Raw genomic sequence first — 17,686 nt, forward strand, 5'->3', positions numbered from 1 at the left:
TTACATTCATAATCTATTTTCCCTTTCTTAATTAATCCCTTTGTCCTCCTTTGCTGAATCCTAAACTGCTCCCAATCCTCAGGTTTGCTGCTTTTTTTGGCCAATTTATATGTCCTCTCTTTGGATCTTATGTTATCCCTAATTTCCCTTGTTAGCCACGGTTGAGTCACCTTTTTTGATTTATTTTTATGCCAAACTGGGATAAACAAATTCTGTAGTTCATCCATGTGATCTTTGAATGTTTGCCATTGCCTATCCACGATCAACCCTTTGAGTGACATTACCCAATCAATCCTACCCAACTCGCGTCTCATACCATCATAGTTCCCTTTATTTAAATTCAGGACCTTAGTCTCTGAGTCAACTACTTCACTCTCCATCTTAATGAAGAATTCGATCATATTATGATCGCTGCGACCCAAGGGGCCTTGCACAACAAGATTGCTAATTAATCCTTTCTCATTGCATAATACCCAGTCTAAGATGGCCTGATCTCCAGTTGGTTCCTCAACATATTGGTCCAGGAAACCATCCCGTATACACTCCAGGAATTCCTCCTCCACAGTATTGTTACTAATTTGGTTAGCCCAATCTATATGTAGATTAAAGTCACCCATGATGACTGCTGTACCCTTATTGCACGCTTCTCTAATTTCCCTTTTAATGCCATCCCCAACCTCTGCATTACTGTTTGGGGGTCTATACATCACTCCCACTAACGTTTTCTGCCCTTTGGTATTTCTCAGTTCTACCCATACAGATTCCACATCATCAGAGCTAATATCTTTCCTAACAATTGTGCTAATCCCCTCTTTAACCAGCAATGCTACCCCACCTCCTTTTCCTTTTTGCCTATCTTTCCTGAATATTGAATACCCCTGGATGTTGAGTTCCCAGCCTTGGTCCCCCTGGAGCCATGTTTCCATAATCCCAATCATATCATATTCATTTACCTCTATTTGCGCAGCTAATTCATCCACCTTATTACGAATGCTCCTTGCATTAAGACACAAAGCCTTCAGGCTTGTTTTTTTAACGCTCTTAGACCTTTTAGAATTATTATTTACTGTGGCCATGTTTGTTTTAAACCCTTGATTTCTCTGATTGCCACCTTTGTTTTTAAGCACTGCTTAACCTAAGGGGTATTACTGCCTCCTGGATTAAAGTGTCCAGGTAACTCTCCCCATCCCTGATGCCTTGCAATGTCTGCACCTCGGACTCCAGCTCAACAACCCTGCGCTGAAGTTCCTCAAGATGCAGGTACTTACTGCAAACATGGTTGTCCGGGATCACAATGCTCGCCACAAACTCCCACATGCTGCAGTTGCGGCACACCGCCTGCACTGCCATCCCTGTATGACCTTGATTTAATTAATTAGAGTGCATGTGTTTAATTAACTTAGCTTATAGTTTAGTTTTTTAACTCATTACTTGATCTAGTTTAAGTTATAGGTAGATGAAAGTAAATATTTACCTGTAACACACAGCACTACAGGTATTTAAGGCAAAAAGCAACACCTCCTTACCCCTCTGCTCCGCATTCCCACTCTCTCCAAATTCCCCACTTTAACACTCTGTTTAGAAACACTCCATTTAAGACCACCCTGTGCAGACCACTCTGGCTGTAATTTTGCAGCCCAGTCAGCTGATGGATAAGTCACTTTCAGGCTACTGTCTCCAGTTTGCATGTTACAGCAAGGATTACGAACGTACAAAATTGATGGTCTGAAAAAGACCAGCTGGTCCACCAACCCTGCCCCCAACACCATGCGGGCTGGAGCATTGTGGCTAGACACTTACTATCCATCATCCCGCAGCTATGTAATCTCCTGGGAGAGGCAAAAAAAAAACAGGCTAATAAGGGGGGGAAAAAAGCATGGAAAATTCCTCTCCGATCCCCTCAGGCAATCAAAACCAGTCCAGGAGATCACACGGACCAAGTGTTGTCTATGCAGCCACTTGCCTTCTATATGATGCGATCTCTGCCCCAGTCAGGAACTGGTCCAGCTCCCACTTGAAGGCGATGCAGGGTCAGCACCCACCGCACCAGCTGTAAAGTATTCCAGAGGCTCTCTACTGTCAAGGAGAAGAAGAATGGAAGACTGCCCTTCAACCTAAAGCACCACTGAAGCCAATTATATGGGGAGAGATCTCATAAAGTTGGGTTTTACTCATCACACCCCCCCCCCCCCCCCCCCAACCCCCATTGCCTGGTGTTACTTCGAGTGTACTTTAATTGTAGCCGTTTCTGGAGTTTAGCACGCCGTGATCTCAACAATGCAGGCTCGAAGATGCTCCTGTGTGATTCATGCCTTGTCACAAACTGCTGCTACTATGTCTACCGCTAGCTTTGCCAACCCTCCAGGATTCTCCTTGATTCTCCCAGACATTGCTGCAAGCAACCCAGGAAAACAATCTGTGTTTTTGTTTGTCATTTTCTTTGAGCATTTTTGCTTATCAAGTTATTATGAAAATATTAGAGACTAGCTGGGGGGGCCCCGGCGTTGCCAGGGCTGTTTTGGGCCGGGCGGTTTAAATCGAGTCCCAGGCTTTGGGGCCTGTCTGTCTGTCCCTGTGTGAATCTGCTGCCGGGCAACGTTTTAAATCGAGTCCCAGGCTTTGGGGCCTGTCTCTGTGTCCCTCTGTGAATCTGCTGCCGGGCAACATTTCTACCTTTTAATAGCTTCAAAGATGAAAGTGAAAGTACTTATAAAACATTTTTGGTAAATGTGATGTTATTTTTAAAAGAGATACTAACTTTTTCGAAGCTGGATTAGTAGATTTTGAGCTGGAAGTAGTGAAGCAATGGCTGCCCGATGCCTGAGTTGAAAAGCTTAGTCCCACCCACAGACGCAGTGATTGGCCAACCATCAGGCGACTGAACTGTAGGATTGGTCAATCGTGACGGCACAGGATTGGTTGACCTTGACGTCAGTCAATCAATGCTATTAGCAGGTAATGAGTTTAATTTTGAAGGTTTTTTGCATAACGCGCGAACAATTTTAGTCCGACCGAAAAGTAAATACGCTTATGACGGTTCTGGAATAGTCAGCTTTCTTTCGACGTAACGCACGTGTAGGTACGCTCTATAACTTTCGAGTTTATTCAAGACAGACAGACAGACGGAATGACAGACAGAAGTATCCTTTTTTATATATATATATATATATATAGATAGATAGATGGGGGCCGGGAGGGTGGAAAGGCTGGCTGACTGACAGTAAGAATCATCCAATCAGGCAATGGAGAGTCTGTTCGCCTTGCAGTTGGTGTGCGACAGACATTTTGGGCAACCAATGGCGGCAGCGTAGGGGTGGAGTTGGGGGTCATGTGATGAAGCCTCCACAAATCTGTCCAACCAGAGTTAGCGACACTACCTACAGCTACCATAGTGTCTAAGGATGAATTGAATGTGTGTGTAAGGAGGGGTGTTGCTATAGATGGAACTATCTGAGGCATTTTGTTTAAGGAGGGGAGGATCACCATAGAGTGTTGGAACTATCGGAGGCATTGTGTGTGAGGGGGAAGAGTTGCTATAGACTTTTTGAATTATGAGGCACCGTGTATAAGATGGGGTGGGTTGCTATAGACTGAACTATCTGAGGCACTGTGTGTGTAAGGAGGGGGAGAGTTTGCTAAAGCCTGTTTGTGTTATCTGTGACACTCACTGTGTTGGGAGGGGGAGGGTTGCTCAAGCCTATTTGAGCTATCTGAGGCACATTGTAAAAGGAGGTTGGGGTCAAACAGGGGAGGCAATATGGCAAATGCTAGCTGTAGATTTGTGCATGGCATGGAGTCTCCCACCGATTGCGAGTTGGTATAAAAGTGACTGTTTCTTTGCCTGAATAAAAATTTATAGCTACACAAGTACTGTTCAAGGAACCTTGTGTATTTGCATCGGTGAGAACAGACCAGTCCCATCCAGCGAGCAAGTTTCAGATTTATTTTTAAAAGAAGTGCTGAGAAACAGTTGGCTAGGCACCAAAACTCTTCCGCTGTTGCACGCATTCCCAGCAGGAACTTACATAGTGAGTGCCTCAGATAGTTCAAACAGGCTTTAGCAACCTCTCCCTCCCAACATAGTGAGTGCCTCAGATAGTTCAAACAGGCTTTAGCAACTTCTCCCTCCCAACATAGTGAGTGCCTCAGATAGTTCAAACAGGCTTTAGCAACCTCTCCCTCCCAACACAATGAATGCCTCAGATAGTTCAAACAGGCTTTAGCAACCTCTCCCTCCCAACATAGTGAGTGCCTCAGATAGTTCAAACAGGCTTTAGCAACCTCTCCCTCCCAACACAGTGAGTGCCTCAGATAGTTCAAACAGGCTTTAGCAACCTCTCCCTCCCAACATAGTGAGTGCCTCAGATAGTTCAAACAGGCTTTAGCAACCTCTCCCTCCCAACACAGTGAGTGCCTCAGATAGTTCAAACAGGCTTTAGCAACCTCTCCCTCCCAACATAGTGAGTGCCTCAGATAGTTCAAACAGGCTTTAGCAACCTCTCCCTCCCAACACAGTGAGTGCCTCAGATAGTTCAAACAGGCTTTAGCAACCTCTCCCTCCCAACATAGTGAGTGCCTCAGATAGTTCAAACAGGCTTTAGCAACCTCTCCCTCCCAACACAGTGAGTGCCTCAGATAGTTCAAACAGGCTTTAGCAACCTCTCCCTCCCAACATAGTGAGTGCCTCAGATAGTTCAAACAGGCTTTAGCAACCTCTCCCTCCCAACACAGTGAGTGCCTCAGATAGTTCAAACAGGCTTTAGCAACCTCTCCCTCCCAACATAGTGAGTGCCTCAGATAGTTCAAACAGGCTTTAGCAACCTCTCCCTCCCAACACAGTGAGTGCCTCAGATAGTTCAAACAGGCTTTAGCAACCTCTCCCTCCCAACACAATGAGTGCCTCAGATAGCAGAACCAGAGCTCTGGCCTCTGAATACTGGGTTGACATCCAGTGTCCGATGGGAGTGGAGTGGTGACCCTCCTCCTTCGCCCCCACCCCCAACCTAGCCGGCTCGCCTGGTAGGGAACTGTAAGTCAGGCTAGTGACCTGTCCACATAGAAAGGGGCTTTGTTACAGAAACAACCCATCTACTGGATGTAGAGCAGTGGAAGAAATGGGTTGACCTGTGGCACTAGGCACAGAAGAGAAGACGATGCACATTCTCCGCGAGCTCCATTGTGACCATGGAGAGCTTCCAATCTCTCAATTTCCAGGTTGTCTGTGATGCCCAGAACATTGCTCCAGGTGACTGCAAAACTCCATTGGGCAACATGTGACTCCTTCGCCCTTGTGACTGGTTTATTCGAACGGGATAACCAACTGCAGTCCCTGTGGCTCATTGGCAGATTGGGGTATTACTTGAAAACCTGGTTTGTCGTCCCTGCACGCCACCCCCAAGTGCCAGCGGAGTGCAGGTGAAGCCAGGCGTGTGAATTAATGTGCTTCATCGTTGAAAGCGTGTCTGGTTTGTTGAAGCAGTGACTTCAGCGCCTTGCGTTGCTTGGGTCGCCAACTCTGGTTGGACTTGTTCCTGGAGGTCTCATCACCTGACTTCCAACCACCCCTCCCACCCCTCCCCCCCCCCCCCCCCCCAGTTAATCCAATAGCTATTTTTCCCCATCTCCAGTATTTTTTATAATTAATAAGCAAAAGCGTTTTTCGAATAAAACCAGTATTTTCTTTATTGCCCCTATGATGTTTCTCATGGGTTTGCTCACAGCCGTGTCCAGGAGATTAATCTTTAGTTCCTGGAGACACCAGGGCAATCTTGGAGGGTTAGTGACCCCAGTTGCCTTGCAGTGCTATCCGCTTGGGTTTGTAATTGTTTGTGTGATCTGTGTGTTCTATAGCCCAGCTCTAGGTGGCTGAGGTCAACTGTGTGCAAGATGAGGATCCTCCAGCATCGACGAACCAAGTCTGAAAGAAAGAGAACGTGCATTTATATATTTTTTTTTAATTTGTTTATGGGATGTGGGCATCGCTGGCAACGCCAGCATTTATTGTCGATCCCTAATTGCCCTTGAGAAGGTGGTGGTGAGCCGCCTTCTTGAACCGCTGCAGTCCCTGTGGCGAAGGTACTCCCACAGTGCTGTTAGGGAGGGAGTTCCAGGATTTTGACCCAGCAACGATGAAGGATCGGCGATATACTTCCAAGTCAGGATGGTGTGTGACTTGGAGGGGACTTGGAGGTGGTGGTGTTCCCATGCGCCTGCTGCCCTTGTCCTTCTAGGTGGAAGAGGTCGCGGGTTTGAGAGGTGCTGTTGAAGAAGCCTTGGCGAGTTGCTGCAGTGCATCTTGTAGATGGTACACACTGCAGCCACGGTATGCCAGTGGTGGAGGGAGTGAATGTTTAAGGTGGTGGATGGGGTGCCAATCAAGCGGGCTGCTTTATCCTGGATGGTGTCGAGCTTCTTGAGTGTTGTTGGAGCTGCACTCATCCATTATATCGCGTCCTTCACAACCTCTATATGACCCAAAGTGCTTCACAGCCAATGAGGTACTTTTGAAGTGTAGCCTCTGCTGTTGTAACATAGGAAACCAGGCAGCCAATTTGCACACAGCAAGATCCCACAAACAGCAGTGTGATGATGACCAGATAATCTGTTTAGTGATGTTGGTTGAGGGCTAGCCAGGATGCCTCTGCTCTTCTTCGAGTAGTGTCATGTCCTGTCCAACATCAATGAAGCACACTTGCGAGACTATCCCTGTCGCCAGTCTTAACTTTGTTATTTTCAGTGCAAGGATTGCATGCACACTCGAAATCCCACACCATAAAACTTTCTAAGAATATGAGCAAATGCTGGCTTGTACTTGTGTAGAACTACTGGGCTAGATTTTGATGCTGTCACCCTAAATATAGTGAGGGGGAAATCTAAACCAGAGGGACAGATCTTTAGCCAACATGTGGAATCAGATTGGTTTAAAAAAAAACTTGCATTTTTATAGCGCCTTTCACGACCTCCGGAGGTCCCAAAGTGCTTTACAGCCAATGAAGTATGGTCACTTCTGCCAATTTGCGCACACAAAGGTCCCATAAACAGCAATGAAATAAATGACCATATTATCTGCTTTAGGTGTCGGTTGACGGATAAATATTCACCAGGACACCGGGGAGAACTCCCCTGCTGTTCTTCGAAATAGTGGCATGGGATCTTTTACATCCACCTGAGAAGGCAGACTGAGTACATCTCATCCGAAAGACGTACCTCTGACAGTGTAGCACTCCCTCAGTACTGCACTGAAGTGTCCGCTGCCAACATCGACTGGTGCTTGAGGTCGCCACTAACACAGGCAAACTGCTGACTGAGGCCCATGACAATCCCAAGCAGCGTTCCATTGTGTTTTGCGAATGATGAAGGCCATCCACCAGGTCGAAACCGGTCTGAATAGCATCCCCAGCTTTCAAAAAGCCTTGCCCCCCAGTCACTGGCTGCAGTCCTTCGCCAAAATCTGCAGACTCTGTCCACAGAATTGTTTGGAGAGTTCAGACCATGATGGTTGCAGCCTCAAGAGCAGATTGCACTCTACCGAACAAACCCAACATTGACGGGTGTTGGCCTAGGGCCAGCAATGCTGCTTAAACAAACAGCGAGAGCAGATTCCATTCCTGTTGCTCAATTCTGGTTTGTGTCCAAGCACATTCTATTGCAGGCCATGTGCTGGCTGACATTCTCTTCATTATTACTAAACTGAGGTAAACATGGAGTTTAGGGCAACAATCAATCAAATTTGGTCATGAAGCCTTGGAAGTTCTCCACGCTGGGCACTACAGGATGCCATAGGGTTGGCAACTCTGGTTGAGCACATTCCAGGCGATGTCATCACATGACCTCCAACTGCCCCACCCCCACGCGCCCGCCATTGGTCGCTTGACACGCCATTCTTGAGGCACCCGTCTTACCATTCCAATTGGAATGTGAGCAGACTCTTCGTTATCCGATTGGATGATTCTTGACTCTGTCAAATGGCCTTTTTTTCCCATCTCCAATATTTTTATAACTAATAAATGAAAGTGTCAAGAAATTGAAATATAGCACTCATTTTCTCCTGGGTTGCTCTCGGTTGTATTCAGGAGATTAATCTTTAATTCTTGGAGACAAGGGTTGGCAACCCAAGGATGCTATAGCTCATTAATAGATTTCCTGCTGTTGCACCAATAGTCTCACCGTGAAGGCGTTTCCAGTGGCTTCTTGACAAATGACCAGATAATCTGGTTTAGGTGCTGGCTGAGGAATAAATGTTCGCCAGGATAACGCGAGACCTCCCCTGCTCCTCTTCAAATAGTGCCATGGGATCTTTTACGTCCACGCCTTGATTTTCAAAATTATCATCTTTGTGTTAAAATCCCTCCATGTCCTTGCTCTTCCCTATCACTGTGACCTTCTCCAGCCCTACAACCAATGTTCACTAATATTTTTTTGTACTGAGCAGGCCACAAGCTCCTTTTGAGCGCGACCTTTTTGTCTGTGGGCAAATTTTACTACAGCAACAACAATGACTTTTACAACAACGGCAGCAACAGCAACCACTTAAAAGCATATATACAGTAATGCCATATTGCCACCCCACTGTCTAAAATCATGAGACAATCAGACCAGGGTCTATACAAGTTTAGCATAACTTCTCTGCTTTTGAATTCCATTCCTCTAGAAATGAGCCCCAATGCTTTTTTAACCTACGTTGCTACTTTTACTGATTTGTGAATCTATACCCCTTGATCCCTTTGCACCTCTACTCCATTTAGACTCTTATTCCCAAGGAGTAGGTGGTGTCCTTATTCCTCCTACCAAAATGCACCACCTCTCGCTTATCTATATTGAAATTTATTTGTTATTTACATGCCCATTCTGCAAGTTTGTTTATGGTAGAATTAATTAAAAGCTTTTACAAACATGTACAAACACTCTTTTTAAAAAAAAAAAAAAAAAAAAAAAATTACTTGTTAGAAATGACTGGGATATAAAAGAACTGCATAATAATGCACTAACACTTCAGAAATGTCACTCCATCACATGGTTACGCATCGACAAACAATCCAAAAGCCCAAGGTGAGCTGAAAGAGGCATATCTATTCGTGCAATTTGTATTAATTTTAAAGTTTTCAACGTATTAGCCCATCCCTCATGTCACTATAGCAATGGCTGCACAAGCAGCAGGAGCAGTGGTTTTCCTATGGCGCTGACGTGCTGGATGTCCACATAAGTAATTAGAATATTATTCACAATGCAACCAGACACCCAACAAATATAAAGTGCTGTAGTTCTTTAGTTCACAGTATTAAAAAGAATTGAACACAAACGGGTATTTTTAACTTCAATCAGGTCCATTAATAAACGTTGTCTTCTTGAACCAGCACACACCCCCCCCCCCGAGTCACATGTCAGAAATGCAGCACTTATTCACAAAGCACTTTTTCACAAGTGCAGAAAAACACAAACTGTGTTACCGAATTAAAAACAAAAAGCAGGAAAAGCTATGATTTAACAGAAATAAACATTCATCTTTCTTCCTGCACAGAAGAACCAATCAGATTGACTTGAAAATGTTTACTAGTTTGGTGACGTAAAGGTGTTAATTTATGAATTTCGCTTCTAATGTTTTGCTCTCAAACATTCTCCACAATATTAATCCCGGCTCTTAAGAGTAAGGAAGTCTTACTATGATTGTGCAGAGCTTTGGTGAGACCACACCTGGAGTACTGTGTACAGTTTTGGTCTCCTTTTCTAAGGAAGGATATACTTGCCTTGGAGGTGGTGCAACAAAGGTTCTCTAGATTGATTCCTGGGGGGTGAGGGCTGTCTTATGATGAGAGATTGAGTAGATTGGGCTTGTACTCTCGAGTTTAGAAGGATAAGAGGTGATCTCATTGAAACATACAAGATTCTGAAGGGAATTGACAGGATAGATGCTGAGAGGTTGTTTCCCCTGGCTGGGGTGTCTAGAACTAGGGGGCATAATCTCAGAATAATGGGTCGGCCATTTAGTACTGAGAGGAGGAATTTCTTCACTCAGAGGGTTGTGAATCTTTGGAATTCTCTACCCCAGAGGGCTGTGGATGCTCAGTCGTTGAGTATATTCAAGGCTGAGATATAGATTTTTGGACTCTAGGGGAATTGGGATATGGGGATCAGGTGGGAAAGTGGAGTTGAGGTCGAAGATCAGCCATGATCTTAGTGAATGGCGGAGCAGGCTCGAGGGGTCGTATGGCCTACGCCTGCTCCTAATTCTTCTGTTCTTAAGCGAAGCCTTTGCATGTTAAAATTGGGGACCAAAGTGAATGGCCCAAAAACTAGTGTCAAATCAAACAGTTGATTCAAAAGCATTTGAGCCATAAACAAAGGGTAGCAGTGATATTGGGGTAAGTACTGCGGAACCATTGACATCACTGGCACAACAGTCTTTTTAAAAGGCCAATCGGGTCCCTTGTAAAGGGAGGACTGATTTGCTGGCAATGCTTGCATTTTTGGCTAACACCCATGCCTGGACCCTCTCGCTATAATGGCTTGTTTGTCTGGTTAATGCAGGCATACTGGCTGCTTTGCATAAACCAGACTGAGAATGAGGAAATTCCTAACATCAGGGGCCATTTTTGGGGCAGATGGAAGTTCTGTCTCAAACAAGTCCCCACAGAAACTACCAACAAAGGCTGAGACCTGTTGGATCCACGGCCTGATACCATTTCTGGTCTCGCCAAAGGACTTCCAGGGGACTTATCAGTATGGCCAATAGCCCTGCAGATTAGTAAAATAATGTTTCTTTAACTTAACACTACGCTTGTTACTGGCCAGGATTGCGTGCTGGCAAGCACTCGGGTTGCTGAGGTACTGACTGACTTGCCTTTCTTTGACTGTCTAATAACCCCCTCGTGCCTCACTCGCACTCCCGCCGCAGACTGAAGCTTTGCACCGGGGACACTAAGGACTCTATTCCATTCTCCCAGTTTCTCCGTCTCCGCCACATTTGCTCTGACGATGCCACCTTCCATACCAGTGCTTCCGACATGTCTTCCTTTTTACTCAACCGAGGATTCCCCTGGTTGACACAGCCCTCAACCATGTCCATTCCATTTCCCGCACTTCTGCCCTCACCCCTTCCCCTCCCTCCCAGAGCCACGATAGGGTTCCCCTTGTCCTCACCTTTCACCCCACCAGCCTCCACATTCGACGGATCATCCACCGCCATTTCTGCCACCTCCAGCGTGATCCCACCACCAAACGCATCTTCCCCTCGCCTCCCCTTTCAGCATTCCGAAGGGACTGCTCCCTCCGCGACACCCTGGTCCACTCCCCCAACACCCCTTCCCCTTTGCCTGGCACCTTCCCATGCAAGCACAGGAGATGCAACACCTGCCCTTATACCTCCTCCCTTCCCACTGTCCAGGGCCCCAAACACTCCTACATAGAAACATAGAAACTAGGAGCAGGAGTAGGCCATTCGGCCCTTCGAGCCTGCTCCGCCATTCAATGAGATCATGGCTGATCATCCAAACCCTAGCACCCGGTCCCTACACCGACAGCCATCCCACCCAAGCCCTATCCCCGTAACCCCACGTATTTAATCCCCCCTAACACTAAGGGCCAATTTTTATCATAGCCAATCAACCTAACCCGCACATCTTTGGACTGTGGGAGGAAACCGGAGCACCCGGAGGAAACCCACGCAAACACGGGGAGAATGTGCAAACTCCACACAGACAGTCACCCGAGGCCGGATTTGAACCCGGGTCCCTGGCGCTGTGAGGCAACAGTGCTAACCACTATGCCTTCCAGGTGAAACAGAGATTTACTTGCACTTCTTGCAATTTAGTACACTGTATTCGCTGCTCACGATGCGGTCTCCTCTACATTGGGGAGACCAAACGCAGATTGGGTGACCGCTTTGTGGAACACCTCCGTTCAGTCTGTAAGGATGACCCCGAGCTTCCAGTCGCCTGTCACTTTAATTCTCCGCTTCACTCCCATTCTGATCTCTCTGTCCTCGGCCTCTTACACTGTTCCAACAAAGCTCAACGTAAACTCGAGGAATAGCAGCTCATCTTTCGATTAGGCACTTTACAGCCTTCTGGACTTAACATCGAGTTCAATCATTTCAGATCATAACCTGTATTTCTTCTTTTCTCTCGTTTTCTCACATGGTAGCTGTTAATGATGTGGCCATCATCATTCACACCTCATCTAGACCCATCTTTTGTTTCTTAACTTGTCCCATTACCTCTCCTTTTGCCTTGTACTATCCTCCCTTTTGCCAGTCAATCTTTCTGCCTTCCATCCTATCACAGACCTTCCCTTCGTTCTTTCCTCCCCTCCTCCCTGCTTAAAAATCTCTCCTCCCTAACCTTTTCCAGTTCTGACGGAGGGTCCCCGACTCGAAATGTTGACTCTGTTTCTCTCTCCTCGATGCTGCCTGACCTGTTGAGTGTTTCCAGCATTTTCCGTTGTTATTTTGACACTGAATCGAGGCGGCAGCTCACCGGCAGCCGTCTGATTGGCAGGCCAGTGTGAGTGGCAGGCCAGTCCAACCACTGACGTGCGTTGGGAGGGTCCCACCTTCTCTCTGCACTGATTGGCCGGAGGACCCTGGTTGAGCGAGCCTGCAAACGCACGTCAGTGGTTGGACAGGCCTGCCAGTCACACGGCTGCCAGTGAGGTGCGGTTAGCGTGCAGCTGCCTGCCTCGAGCCAGCATCCCTGGCGTGAAGCTTCACTGTACCGCGGGAGCGCGAATGCGCGGCCCGTTTATTTAACTGCGCGGCCCAATTCAAGAATGCTGAGTGGCCACGCACATGTGCAGCTTGGGGGGAACAGTGCCTATACCCCGCCAAGAACTCTGCATTTCTCCAACTCTGGCCCCTTGTCCATCCCCCCCTTCCTTGGCCCCACTGTTGGCGGTCGTGCCTTTAGCCATCTAGGCCCTGAGCTCTGGAATTTCCTCCTTCAAAACTCTCCATCAAACCTACCTCTTTGACCAAGCTTTTAGTCATTCCATCCTAATATCTCCTTCTTTGGCTCATTGTCAATTGTTGTCTGATTTACACTCAATTCAATTCAATTCAATTCAAATCGCTTTATTGGCATGATAAGGTACATCTTATGTTGCCAAAGCATCGAAAAACATTTATGGTTGAACACATAAACGCAGATCTATTCATACAGTGTATGAACAGATATATCCCTGAGTGTATAAATATACATTCGTATAATTTGTATATACTCTTTTCTTAGGTTTACTGGTTGTCCCTCTGTTTATGGCAAGCTCTCTGAAGCGCCTTGGGGCATTTTTCTAGGTTAAAGGTGCTATATAAATGCAAGTTCTTGTTCTTGTACTGATTTTAAAGCATAATTTGCAGCGAGGTGACCGAGTAGGTCTGTCTATAATAGGTAGACTTCTCCAGTCTTTATTAATCCCTCTGTGATAGCAAAATGAAATGCTGCGGTTTTCCACTACAGGAAGTGAGGTGCTAAAAGCTTAGCCATTCTTCTCCTTAATAAGGTGCTGTGAGTATGGGTGAGTGGCATGTTCCCTGGAGTGCTGAGAGGGCAGCACGGTGGCATAGTGGTTAGCACTGTTGCCTCACAGCGCCAGAGACCCGGGTTCAAATCTGGCCTCGGGCGACTGTCTGTGTGGAGTTTGCACATTCTCCCTGTGTTTGCGTGGGTTTTCTCCGGGTGCTCCGGTTTCCTCCCACAGTCCAAAGATGTGCGGGTTAGGTTGATTGGCTATGATAAATTGACCCTTAGTGTTAGGGGGATTAAATACGTGGGGTTACGGGGATCGGGTGGGATATGGGTCGGTGCAGGCTTGATGGGCTGAAATGGCCTCTATCTGCACTGTGGGGTTTCTGTGATTTCTGTGATTCTGAGGCTCCATTGAGTAAATAATAAGCTTGACAACTTTTGGTGCTGTGCTATGAACGGTTTCTTGCCAAATCTATTCTTCACAATTTGAATATAATAATATAGAGGCAAATGTGAACAAATTAAAGATTCCTCAGACTGGCGCTTTTGAAAATAAAATATCTTGGATGCGACCCCATCAGAACAATATGGGCTGGATTTTGCTACGGGGGCGGGTTGGAGGTGGGAAACCCACATTCGGGCTTGTTGTCCCGCCTCCATGGAGATGTGGCCAACCCACTGGATTTTCCTCTGATTGACCTTGTTGAGCCCGCCCTGTGGGCTCAGCAGGCCAATTAAGGGCCACCCGGCAACAGGTGACGTCAGAGATTGACATTTCATCTGTCAAAAGCTTTTGGCACATGAAATATCCGTGTTTAACAGCTGTTTGAAGCTGTCAAGCACTGAAAAACTGCTAATTCAGCCTCAGTCCTTTCTCAGGATAACTTTAAAATCATTTTGCTGTAGAAACAAAGAAGCTGATTTTTTTTTTAAATCGGAGTTTCTGTGGTTCTTGCAGCCGACTCCCGACACCGGAATGCAGGACTCCTGTAAAGGTAAGTAAAAGTAAGTTAAACTTATTTAAACACTTACCTTTGCACTCCTGCACCCCTCACTCACCTGAACACTGGGCATCTCGACCCCTCCAAGACCTCAGACCCACGTCCCGCCTCTCAAACTTTTCGTGGTTTGGAGCTGTCGGGAAGCCCACAAACCTGCAATAAAAATCGCGAATAGGCAAAAAACTACCTGTTAACAGGCAGTTTAATTGCCTTTAATCCCTTCCCGCCTCTGGGAGTCGGGTTCCAGCACTTGTCGGGAACCCGACTCCTATGAAATTGACATGGAGGCGGGATGGGGTCGGGACCCCCGGATCTCCGATTTTTATTGCCCGCACGCCTCCAACCCGACTCCAGGGGCTTAGGAAAATCCAGCCCAATGTCTCTACTCCCACACAAAAGGACGAAAGGACTTGCATTTATATAGCGCCTTTCACGGCCGCATGATGACCCAAAGTGCTTTACAGCCAATGAAGTACTTTTGAAGCGCAGTCACTGTTGTAATGTAGGGAAACGCAGCAGCTAAATAGCGCACAGCAAGCTCCCACCAATAACAATGTGACAATGACTAGATAATCTCTTTTTAGTGCTGTTGTTCGAGGGGTAAATATTGGCCAGGACACCGGGGAGAACGGCTCTGCTTCCAATAGTGCCATGGGATCTTTTACGTCCATCTGAGAGGGCAGACGGAGCCTTGATTTAGCGTCTCATCCAAAAAACGGCCCCTCTGGCAGGGCAACGCTCCCTCGGTACTACACTGGGAGTGTAGGGCCTGAATTTTGTGCTCAAGTCTCTGGGATGGGACTATGAAGCCACGACCTTCTGACTCAGACGAGAGCGCTACCACTGAGCCAAGGGACCGTAAGAAGTGTGAAATAAAGCCGAGGTCTGGGTGGGGTGCGTAGCATTGTTATATTGTATTGTGCCACTGAGTCCCTTGAGAACTGGTTTTGGCTGCATACCAAATGTAAAAGTGAGAATAAATCTTCCCACATCTTTTCCAAGGCAGTTTTACATTTGATCTGTAGCTGTATGAGCACCGATGCTCAAGGAAGCCAACAGCACCAGCACGGCCCTTGCACGATACAATAGCACCTCGTGTATGTAGGTGCATTGCATGGCTGGTGTTGTCCTGTTTTATGTTACGCACCCGCTTCCATTGGATACAGCTCTGCAAGCGGGGGTGGGGGGGTGGGAGAATTTTGCGACAACAGATCAGTTTGCACGAGAGGGCTGTAAGTTTTGCTTGTGTCTTGAGCCAGTTCTGCATCCGATCGGTTCCACTGGTTTCTAGTGCTCCGTACTTCAGGAATTAATGAAAGTGGGACTTTGTAAAGTATGTCGACGAGGAAGTTGCTGTTCTGTTTTTTAGGTTTCGCTCATATTTTTCTCGTGCTCAGTCCCAAAGACCACTCCTGTAACCATGAGTTGTCTCTTTATTTATATATAAAAGAGTGCTGATTTATCCAGTTGTTGGGGAATAATATATAGATCCTGCTCTTGGTGAATCTGAAAAATGACCATCCTAGTCAACCCTTCACTAAAATAGGCCTCGGGCTGCATTGCTCACTTGTACAAGAGCTCCCGAAACTCCCAGAATCTCACTAAACGGAGGAGTGCAGATTGGAGAATCGAGGCTGTGTTGTTGTAGCTCTCTCTCTCAGACTTGTGCTCTCCTCTAACCAGGCTCCACGTCCTCCCCAGGCTGTAGCCCTTTAGTTACATGTTATAAAAGGGCTCCACTGCACTAGAAAGGGCAGGTGAGAGAGAGGGCATTTACGACCTTGTTATATGATGGGCTGCAATATATTAATTGAGGTCTAACTATAATATTGTATGCAGTGAAGATAGGGCTAGTAGCCCACTCATGTTGTATGTCATCCCAGTTGGGTATGGTAGTGTAGTGGTTATGTTACTGGACTAGTAATTCAGAGGTCTGGACTAATAATCCCAGTTTGAGAAATTTAATTCAGCTTTAAGAAAGCTGGTACCAGTAAAAGTGTCAGAGTCTGTAGAATAGTCATAAAAGCCTAACTGGTTCATGAATGTCCTTTAGGGAAGGAAACCTGCCGTTCTTACCTGATCTGGCCGATATTTGTGACTCCAGTTCCACATCAACGTGGTTGACTCTTAACTGCCCTCCTGAAGTGGCCCAGCAAGCCACTCCGTTGTATCAAAACCACTACCAGTGGTTCAAGGAGAAGGCTCACCTCCACCTTCTCAGGGCAACGAGGGATGGGCAATAAATGCTGGCCTTGCCAGCGAAGCCCCCGTCCTGAGAATGAGTAATAAAAAATTAAACCGAGGCCCCATCTGCCCTCTCGGGTGGACGTAAAAGATCCCATGGCACTATTTCTAAGAGCAGGGGAGTTCTCCCCAGTGTACTGGCCAATATTTATCCCTCAACCAACATCACTATAATCACCAAGATCATCTGGCCATTATCACATTGCTGTTTGTGGGAGCTTGCTGTGCGTAAATTGGCTGCCGCGTTTCCTACATTACAACAGTGACTACACTCCAAAAGTAAATTGGTTGTGAAGCGCTTTGGGATGTCCTGAGGTGGTGAAAGGCGCTATATAAATGCAAGTTTTTTTCTCTCTCATTGGCAGTTTGATGATGTTGAATTGTATCTCATTAGGAATTACCCAAAATTATTTTAGTTAGAATAATTGCAACTGGCAAAGGAAGGGGTGCTTTGTTGGGCACCATAACTGGATGAAAGGTAAAAAGCAAGAAAGACTTTGAATAGTGCCGGATTTTAACATCCCATCGGAAAGATGGCACCTCTGACAGTGCAGCACTCCCTCAGTACTGTGCTGGAGTGTCAGCTTAGATTATGTGCTCAAGTCTCTGGTCGGGGACCTGAACCCACAACCTTCTGATTCAAGAGGCGAGAGTGCTACCAACTGAGCCAAGGCAGACACAGGTGGAAGACAGGGGCAGGTCACAGCACTGACGAGAGTTTTGCTTTTCCTGCGTTAAAATTATGATCAATTTCTGGTGATCTTAAATGGAGAAAATTGTGTGTTTTGTTTTAATAGTTAACGTTGGTGACTATATCCAGGCTGTGTTGGATCGAAACCTGGCTGAGAATATATCCAGAGTACTGTACCCCAACGACAATGTAAGTGTGCCATCCACTAAACTGCTTTCAACCAGGCACTTCCAGACTTTTCTGTGAGAAATTCACCCCCCCTCCTCCCCACGCTCTGAGACCCTCCACAAACACCG

General features: G+C 46.6%; 1 protein-coding gene across 1 annotated transcript in view; it reads left to right on the top strand.

Annotated features, from left to right (window-relative positions):
- Positions 1 to 17,686, top strand: part of pygb (phosphorylase, glycogen; brain) — a 124,724-nt gene that overhangs the window by 39,291 nt on the left and 67,747 nt on the right. The window contains exon 7 of the mRNA XM_085977923.1: positions 17,497 to 17,579. Coding sequence (XP_085834049.1) covers positions 17,497 to 17,579 — 83 coding nt within the window. The remainder of the gene's footprint in view (positions 1 to 17,496; positions 17,580 to 17,686) is intronic.

Source organism: Somniosus microcephalus, chromosome 3 (genome assembly GCF_052327205.1).
Source record: "Somniosus microcephalus isolate GS21.2 chromosome 3, FLI_Smic_1.0, whole genome shotgun sequence".
Lineage (NCBI taxonomy): Eukaryota > Metazoa > Chordata > Chondrichthyes > Squaliformes > Somniosidae > Somniosus > Somniosus microcephalus.